This window comes from Branchiostoma belcheri, unplaced genomic scaffold (genome assembly GCF_001625305.1).
Source record: "Branchiostoma belcheri isolate BF01 breed outbred unplaced genomic scaffold, Haploidv18h27 scaffold62, whole genome shotgun sequence".
NCBI classification, from domain to species: Eukaryota; Metazoa; Chordata; class Leptocardii; order Amphioxiformes; family Branchiostomatidae; genus Branchiostoma; species Branchiostoma belcheri.
Window position 1 is genome coordinate 574,031 of NW_017804265.1, and position 10,067 is coordinate 584,097.

Here is a 10,067-nt window from a genome sequence, read left to right on the forward strand (position 1 = left end):
GCAACAATTGCTGTTTTCTCGCCCATGTACCATGTGTTGTAGCCAAAATTGTAGATTGTTGATCCAGGCTACCATGTTATAGCTCAGGTTGTAGATAGTTGTACAATGAGTTCTAGTGCAGGTTGTAGATTGCTTAACATATTGTACTATGTCCAACTTTACCTTCAGATTCGAAGGGGCTGTGCAAGCAACCTCCATGGAGGAACTTTGCAAAGTTGCTTGTACAGCCCCTCATCTTAATTTTCTGCTGAAGTTTTAGTGTCAAAAGGTTCCCTTTTGTGTCGTCAATTTGTTTTCAGTCCATATCAGCCATGCTAGTGATGACTAGATTTCTGACTCTGAAGCATCCATTTTGAGAGTACTGGACCAGGGCATGCTTAGGCAGGTAGGGCATCTCGTCTGCTAGTCGTCTTAACCTGGTCTGTAGGGGCACACAAATGGGTTTGAAATTCTAAGTGCAACTTTTAAGATTAGCATATTTTGTTTGACGTATTTCAATAGTAGTAATTAGATTTTGACTCCTTTTGATCTACAGCATGAATGAAATCTATCAAACAAATGGCGCTAGACTTTAGGTATCTGACCAAACAATTTTTGAAACGCCTACAAATCACTCCAAACTAAAACCATACTGCACTTTTTATTTTACATTTCCAATCACATATCTTATATATAAGAACAGCACGTACCATGGTCATATTAGTTTCCTTGTTCAGCTCGCGTAGGACATCCCTGATACACATTTCGACATGCTCCACTGCTAGAGGTAGGAAGGGAACAACGTGATCAATCAGACCCTGGGTAAGAAGCTCTTCCTGCCAGGGGAGATGACCTGAAATAAGCCACTTCATTTTATGAACTGTGCATGCGCGAGGTCAAAGGGCAAGGCTCAAGTTGTAAAGAGTTCTTGTGTATAACCTATGTTCTTGTGATATGACACAATAACATGTCAATAGCATATGTTAATACTAGTTACATGTTATTATGTTTTATTATTATTTTGTTTTTGCTCTGTTTCTTCCTCCTCTTCATTTCCACTGACCTCTGACCTGGTCAACCAGACTGTCACCATGGTAACTAGTGTTAGGTTACATTATGTTGCAATTTTATAGCAGGAGGGATTTAGACTCCTGTCACCATATATATGGATGTGTTTGAGTAAGAATTAACAGAGCAGACCATATGCGAAGGTAAACATTATGCATTTTCTTTGCAAATGTTACAGTTCTATTTTACCTTTGATGCATTCTGTCCCTTCCTGGATGAATCCCTTGCAGCAGAAGTAGCGAGTATAGGCACATATCGCCTGCCGTTTTTCCGTGAAATTTCTGTCAACAGAATACAGAAAGTAACACTATGATTAATCATTTGAACATTCCATCAAGACGTCGTATACATAAGGTATAGCAAAGGCTAGTATTCAACAGAAAGGCTAGCTTCAATAGATATGGGATGCATTTTGCCCGTGAAAAACAATGAATGAATCACATACACTTCACCTGTTTGCAGGTGACGAATGTAGCGCAAAATTGCACCAAGCGATGATCAACGACATCCATATATTCTACATCTCCACAGTCCAAGGCTAAGTGTTAGCCTTTGGATCAGTTATGTTTCCTCTTTCTTCGTTGCCCTCGTTGTGTATTCCTTACAATATGACTATATACGACTACAGCTGTGATAACAACGTGGGTGATTGATGGGCACTTTACATAGTAATAATGATACGTGTGACAATCAATACCTTTTGCAGGAGTGTAGCCACATGAATCCACACCTGACAGTCCGCTGGACTTGAACTGTTTCCAGACAAGCGTGTGTTCTTGTATCCATGCACACATTCTCACCGCTTGGCACAGGTGTCTCTGATAGATTGCGAAATAAAACATTCAAGACAGCCATTTCTTCATGGAGGGAGGTGATGCATATAAATGAACACAGGTTTGATTTAGGCGTGTCTAGATCTATTAATTCTATGTTCGCAACAGTGGTCAAAGACGGCATAGCTGAACGCAAGGCCGCAGATCGTGTCAAACGTGACGTACGTCAAATATCAGCGTGTTTTTGTCGTTTCTGCATCATTTACCCTTTCAGTGATGATGTGTACTACTACTAGTCAATATTTGGCAATGTTTTTTCTCTTCTATTCATCTATTTGACCATGGCACAAAGTTTGGGTACCATTTAACATCACCGTATGAAATAAATGACTTCCATTTCCCGTGCCTTACTAGAGAGAATCCTATGCCAGGTTCCCCAACATTAAAGATAACCAGATATGTTGATGCATGCCGTGTCCGTATATGTAGGAAGTTGGATCTAATATCGCTGGATGGAGTTTTTGATATGATAAGACCAACATAACGCTGATTTATATTGTGTATGGGAGGGTAAATCCATGCAAAGCAAAAGTTATTTCCAAAAGTATAGTCTTATCTCTTAACGTGACCCAGGAATCTCAACTCACCAGAGCAAGTAAGCCGAATTTCTGGGGCGTCTCCAAACGTTAAGCCGTCTTCCAGAAGTACTTTCCATGGCTTTTTTACTTCTTCAGGTCTCATAGGTTTATCTCTTACATACATCAATAGTGTTGCTACGTTCTTCGTCTCCCAAGCCACTATCCAATGTGTGCTGTTGAAGTATAAGTACTGGTCTTTGTCTTCGTTCTTATAAACTGGCCGGTGAAGATATGTCTGTATTTTGTGGTAGTGGCCAGTGACTGGATGGCCGTGGTACCAGTCTATATTCACATCAGAACACCAGGCTGCGAAATAAAGAAAATCTTCAAGGTTTTACAGTCATGTAGGCGCGACGCAACACATTTTTTTATTTATGCAGGTCCATGCTTGCCGATGCTTGTATTGGCTGTTAAACAATGCTAATATATATATGTATTCAACGTACAAATGTACACTGACATGTCAAAACGTAGCATCTCAAAAACATTGAGTTGCTAACTGAAGGTTTAGTAATAGTGACGGAGTATTTAAAATTTACATTAAACAGAAGACTGCATTGAATATTATGCTATCAATTATAGGCCATGCATAATAGATACCATTTTTGTCACGGATATCGTTCTAATTTTCATCGATCAATTAATTCTTTAAAAAATCTTATTATATTAATCTTCGTCCTATCTATGTCGTTATAGTGTACTGTCTACATCTTCATTTTTTTACTTAGAATTCTAGACATACCTTCTCTCCCAAGAGCGCTTTTTGTTATAGCTTCCTCAAAACCCTCCAGGGAAAATTCTTCTCTTTCAATTTCTTCCGACCTTAACTTCATCGTCATCTTGATAATTGCATCAGATGCTGAATAACTGTAGGAGGGAACAGATAATGAGTTTTTGGAAGAAAAGCACGAAGCAAGAAATTTCAGTGCCTATACCTTGAAGACATATTTGAAGATTTCTCATTAATTGATGTAAATTTCTAGTTGATTCTGCGTATGCATATTCCCACCGGTTCCCATCAGCCAAACGCACATATAGCAGGAACCTAAAGTCAGGAAACGAGAAAACCTTTTCTGGGACCTCACTGGGATCTTTGACCTACCTTCCTATCAGAGTCCCTGATTTGCTTAGCATGTGGAAAAAACAAGGTATCAGACATAATCATAAGATTTGTCCTTAATTACTCCATACAACTTAATAATACTTCAGAATTACGATTTCCAATTACAATCCAGTTAAATAGATTAAGCAACTAAATATCATTATTTAGTGTTGGGTGGATAAATACAGACATAATCAGTATCTTATGAGGATATATTTATTCTTTTCTAAAGCTAATAAGCTGTTTCGTTCCCCGTCTCCGCCCCAATGCTGATTTTGCCAACGTGCACCAAATATATGAATGAATGTTATACAATATTTACAGCTTGGCGTCTACCACACACTATGGCCAACGTACCTTATCAGAATAAAGACAGCTTTTCTGAAGTTAATTCCGTCCACCCTGGCGTACTCTTCAACGAAAGGCTTGATGGTGTCAATAAGGTCCCGCGGCATCCTGTCCACATGGTCGAATATGAAAATGGAATGCTGGCACTGACTCACTCTTTCAGAGATAGCACGGCGGAGCTGTTTCTGATAGGAGATTGAATATGAAAATAAAGGAGATAGGAGATTGAATACGAAAATAAAAACTGAAGTTGTTAGATAAGGACGCTTTTAAATATCGATCGCAAGCAAAAGGCAATCTTGTAGCTAGATGAGCCAAGCATGTTTCGTACAAATTTCAACTCTTTGTGCATATTGAATGTAAATATTATGACATTAATATTAGTCTAAAACAGTAATTGTTCTCACCTTATAAGCAAAGTTGTTAAATGAGTGCCTATTAAAAGTCGATCGCAAACCAAATGCAATCTTGTAGCTAGATATCCATGTATGTTTTCTGCCAAGTTCAACTCTTTGTGCAGTGAACGTAAATACCATCACATTAATACTTGAACGTTTGCAAGTTTATGCCCGACGTCTAATTGCAAGTACAGAAGAAACCTTTGGTATAAGAACAGGCAATTAATACACAGAGAACTACTGATAACTAACAACTACTAATCTCCAAGCAGATCCATCTCGGTGGCAAAAAGACAGTATCAAATTGGCCAGGCAGTATCCATTAGCCAGAGAAGGTCCGCGGCCATCAGGACACAAAAAAAAAACGGCCATATATAAAACGTTAACGATCATTCCCCCACAACCTCTGCTTGGAGAGAAAACAACTACTAGGTTTGAGTTGGGATTAATATTAGTCTAAGACAGTAACTGTTCTTCTCACCTTATATTCCCTCGTGTGTAGCTCATCGGCGTGTTTAAAGTCAATCTCAGCGGAATAGTAAATAACGTATGGAGATCTTGTACCGTTTGTGAAGATAGCTTTTGCAATCATGTTAGTCACGTACGTCTTTCCTACGCCCGAGGGCCCGTGGAAGGAAAGAACCAGTGCTTTACTTGTTTTTGGAGTAGTCAGGTGACCCTGGATGGCCTTGACCACAACATCCCGCACTAGAGGCTGGCCGTATAGCCGTTTGGTCAGCAACATCCTTAGATCTACAGATTTGAATATAGAAGAAAGAAGGGGTAGGTTGCTGCATGAATAAGCTTATAGCTGTTTATTGTTGTACGTGGCGCCAATCCATATACAAGAAGATAGAGTCTAATATGCAGTCCATTCTGTACGTACGTTTTGACGTTCCTTCGTTGTTATATACTTCTCTTTGCAGCGCCACTGTATCAACAAACTGTGTCTTGTGCAAATAGGGTACTAATGCAGCATTTACGTTCGACCTACTAAATAGGCTATCTACTTTTTAACAAACGTTGACAGGCAACGAGCGTCCTGAAGTTTGTTTTTAATGGCATATAGTTAATATTCTATAATCGGAACATATAGTGATCATCGTTATCATTGCTGCCAACAATCCAATGTTTAGATAGGAGTACAGTCATTTGCCCCCCCCTCCCCCCCAGACACACACAGTACTAACATTGTATCAAGTGTGTCCAGTCAAAATACAGTAAGGAACTGTAACATACTTACAAGTTATGTTTGGGTTGAACTCCCCTTCACAGATCTTGGTAACTGGCTCTACTTGTGGCGTCGAGGAATACATCATAAGGGATATGATTATTGACACAATAAGTCCAGCAACAGCAACTCCAGCATGCACAGTCATGGTTATTCCTCCACGGTGAAAACCTTTCTTGATGTCAGACCCCATCTTTATGTCTTTTTATATGGTAGTTTATGGATCAATGCGATTCCATACAGCAAGAAATTCAAACTAACTTGCAGGGAATTCAAACTAACTGGCAAAACTATGTACCCATGTACGAACCTGGTCTTAAGTAAGTAAACGTCGTTGAGGTATATCGTTAATAATTAAACAAATCCATGGCAAAACCTGCATTGTCTTGGCCTTAATGTTTTCGTACACGTCGATACTTGAAATAGGAGATGCTTAAATATTTTGAGTGGATCAGATTGCTATTAAATGATATCCAACTGATGAATCAAGTCACGCAAATAAAGATCTAGAGTTACTGTATCGATTAGCAAGTACAGTGTGTATGTTTGTTTGGAAATCATTTGTCCACCCTTTGACAAATCTAGTTCAATAGTGACTCAAGTTTTATGTAAACAATACAAAGTCCAAGTGTCAAACTTAAGACTCTTGACTAAGCGCGTCCAAACAAGGGAACCTGTCGGATTGTTGTTCAGTCGTCAGATCGTGTCCCACCATAAACACATACCTTGGCTGCTAAAATGTTTGAATCATATAGACATAATATTATGTAAACCTCTTTATATCTCTTTTTGCTCCACATAACCCTTTGCAAACCAGTTTTGTAACAGGTGAATCAGGGTCAGTTGAATATTTCATGGCCTAGAAAAGTAGCTTCAGGTAATGGCTGTAGCAAAGGCTAATGGCCCATTGAATGCCTACTTATCAGTACTATCATTACAGTAACATGCATATACTACAGTATTTTCATGTTTAAAGCTACATGTTATAGTAAAATAGCTTAGACTTCAGCTTTGTGTGACGGTAATGCGTATTTCCCCCTCTGTCTTTCACAACATTTACTTATTTGATAATGACAAATTAAAGTTCCTACACTGCACGAAATCCGCTCTATATCCACTATCTTAACATGATTAAGGTTCCGTTTTGTAACTAAGCTACTTGCGCGAACCTGTGGATATACATGCGTTGTGAAGAAAATCCAACAACCTCAAAATCAATGGAGACAAACATCGATTGGTCTTTATTTATAATTACCGGATCCTAAGGCAGAGTTTCTGCTCCCAGTGCCAAGATTTAAGGTAATCGGATAAAAGCGGAAATATCGGTTTCCGTTCTGTCCTTAATGCTTACTCTTTTTCCACAGGGGTATGATATAGATTTACCTATACGAAAAATGGCCCTATCGATAGCTGTAAACTCTACCTGCCTTTCTAGCAATACCTCGAAGGTACGCTGAATACAATTTTGATATTCCCTTGACACTGAATCAGAACGAAAGATATATACAATCAGGAGGTCGGTCAATATACAGAAATATCTGGAACATCTCCAATTTCCCTCACTATACCCAGCTTGTGCACATCATAATTGGATGCCATTATAACTCACTTGGATGTGCTTTGTTATTTCTTCGATCGCATTCTTATGTTGCCTGTACGTCCGTATTAGATAACTTTTGTTTGCATGAAAACACCCACTGGAATATACAGACCATTCGCAATATAGTCTCAGAACGATTTACAAACAAGCACTTTTTTGCTTCAAGACTGAGGAATGTTTGACAGTTTGTATACAAGCATACTTTACCAACGACAAAAACTATAGCAAACAGTCACTGCACATAGTTCTGTTGTCCGTTTAGATGTAGTAAACTATAACTTTACACTTTGATAATTTCGAGTGTACTCCATGGATCCTTAAATATACTCGCCGATGGTATGTAATAGGCGGAAGACATTTTTTAGTATAACTAAACATTTCGACGAAGTGGATTATCAATAGTGTTAGAATTACGTTTCATCCGTTTTTCCACATTTGGTTGAACTTATTTCACAAAAAAACTTCTCACAACAATGTTGCAATCTAGTTTATCCTATATGGTGTGTTTTCCAAGGTTTTCCAGTTTATATAAAGTTAGCATCCAACAAACTTTATGTCGCGCCCACTGCTTCTGAATCAATGCTAGCGCTGCTTCTCTATGTACAATCGCCTTACTACAGTCCTCAGTCTGTGGCTGGTTTACGGCATGTTTATTTTCTACTCGTCGTCCTTTGCCGCCCAGTTCTCCATCTTCATGGACAGCAGACTGCTGTAGCACATCTGGAGCCGCTGGGCCTGGTCCTCCAGCTCGACCCCGAGGTCATGGAGTCTGCGCAGCATCATGTCCCGTCTGCACATGCGCAGCTGGCGCTGGTACTTGCTCCTCTCGTGGGCCCGAATCTGCTCCTCCTCCTGAGCCAGCCGGATTTTGTCTTCCACCATTTTCTTCTCCTCCTGAAGACGGCGAACCTTCTCTTCCAAGCTGCTCTTTATTTGACGGATGCTTCTTGCGCTTGCCCCTTTCTCACCTGTTGTTGACTCCAAGTCGACCCCCTTAGACGCCTGAGCCTCCAGACCAGCTTGTTCCTCAAGAGGCTCGTTTTCTTGAGGAGTAGGAGCCAGCGTGTCATCTGATTCACTCTCGTGGTCAAACTTCTCTGTATCGAATGTGTCGCTATCGCTGTCTTGCTCCAGCGCAGCCATCTTGGTTTCTTCAATGCCATTACCATTGAACTCCTTTCCCTCCGGAGTGTCACCTCCGGCGGTTTCCGCTTCCTCCTCAGAGGTATCGGATTTCTCTAGTGAGTCATTGTTTGGAAGGTCTCGCACCGGCTCATCCTCCTTGATGTATTGGGTATCATCCATTGTCGAGTTCTCTGGCATGTTCGAATTTTCGCAGACAATGTGACTGTCCTTCTGTAACGTGGTGTCAACTGCGTTGTTGGCGTTCTCCACGGGATCTGGATCGTTTCCAACGATGTTGCGGATGATCTTGTTATTGGTGTAGCCGTAGATTGACGTACTGTTTTGATTGATGTGGTTGGCTTCGTTCTCGCTCTTGTACCCAATCTCACTCGTTCCCATCGTGCCACTTCCGTTGATGATGTCCAAGGCGGCCATCTTGGTCGTGATCGTTCCGTTCATGTTTCTCTGGTTCTCGAGAAGCACGTAGGAGTTGTCAGTGGGAGAAACAGAACCGATGTTACCGTTCAGAAGAAGCTCTTTCGACGGTTGTCCCAAGTTTAAGTTGCCAGCTGATACTTGCATGCAGTTGTTATTGTTAACGGTCGCGTCTCTCTGTATGCCGGTGATATACATCTTTTACACTCGCCGGTGGCCCTGGACGTTTTACGGGGGCGTCAGACAGTCTCCTGAAAAATAGGACAATGCATCTTTTAAGTATTTTTAGATAACCGAAACCGCCTTCAATTTCCTTTAGCCTTGGGAGATAAGGTAAAATATGGACAGCCACCTAAATTTCATCAGGTAGTCGAGCTTAGCCTTTGAAGAGGGAAAAGTAATGCGGTGGCGTTGCAAATGGATTCTGCCTTTTACGGTCTGCAGCTATGGAGTCTGGAACCTAACGATTGGGATGGCGTGAGAAAATACAACGTAGGGAGGTTTCCTGTATCGATGCAGGGAATGAAATAGAGTATCACATCATAAAAGGACATTCAAGTAAAGATATCTATGATGCACATCTTACATAGGTCTCTCTCAAAAAAATAATAAATGAAGCTATGTGCAAAATTAGTCTCCAAAGTCTAGACGAGAAGAAGTATCTATTGTTAGCAACGAATTTGAAAATAGTTTCTGGACACTATTGGACATCTTTACGATAACGTCGTTAATTTCAATTTGTTTGGTCGGTTAACTTTGTTTCATGTGGCAGAGCACAGAAACAATTGATACTAAACGGATGTTCATTACATGTCCTATTATACCACAGTGACGCTTGGTTGCTTTGTCAGTGAACTTTATCGAGCAGTCTCTACAACCACTTTATATCTGTCCCGTGCTGTGTGTTTACGACGTTTTTTCCCCATAAAATCGAGTGTAATTTTTAAATGCCAATATCCATTTAACTGTAGCGCTGGAACACGTATTTTTATACAATAGTTTTAAATGCTTCTCGACCTTCCTACGCAACTGAGCAATACAGCTTCCATATCTATTAAAACTCTAAGCACGTGTATTCGGAGTACAGCTTTATACTTAAATGGGGACATGAAGGAGGACACTTTATAGATAAGAGGTGTTGAAGTAATATCCTTGTTTATAGAGCCTTAAGGGCAAGGCGCTACGTTAAAGTAGCAGTGTGCATGTACAAGTTTAACCTTTGAGGTCACTTTAGCTTTTCCGTTGGAACACCATCTGGTTTGTAATTTCCCGTGAGTCATGTGAAGATGTCTGAAAGTCGTCTGAAGCCGCAGGCTGAATAATCTATTGGGTCCGGGCTTTATTCGACCGGTGTTTTTTTTTTTTTTTTT

The 10,067-nt window shown here is 40.3% G+C and overlaps 2 protein-coding genes across 3 annotated transcripts in view; both read right to left on the reverse strand.

The window, feature by feature from the left end:
- Positions 1-295: 295 nt before the first annotated feature.
- Positions 296-5,622, reverse strand: LOC109483026 (torsin-1A-like). The gene is made up of 6 exons (XM_019785981.1): positions 5,550-5,622; positions 4,788-5,059; positions 3,918-4,093; positions 3,201-3,325; positions 681-832; positions 296-421 (listed from the first exon to the last, which is right to left on the reverse strand). Exons 1-6 carry the CDS (start codon positions 5,620-5,622, stop codon positions 296-298), a joined length of 924 nt encoding a protein of 307 aa, XP_019641540.1.
- Positions 5,623-7,635: 2,013 nt separating this feature from the next.
- The window catches only part of LOC109483056 (uncharacterized abhydrolase domain-containing protein DDB_G0269086-like), a 26,530-nt gene continuing 24,098 nt past the window's right edge, over positions 7,636-10,067 (reverse strand). For both annotated transcript variants that reach the window (XM_019786013.1, XM_019786012.1), the window contains exon 2: positions 7,636-8,948. In XM_019786013.1, the coding sequence (XP_019641572.1) occupies positions 7,795-8,895 (1,101 nt within the window). In that variant the 5' untranslated portion in view covers positions 8,896-8,948 and the 3' untranslated portion in view covers positions 7,636-7,794. The remainder of the gene's footprint in view (positions 8,949-10,067) is intronic.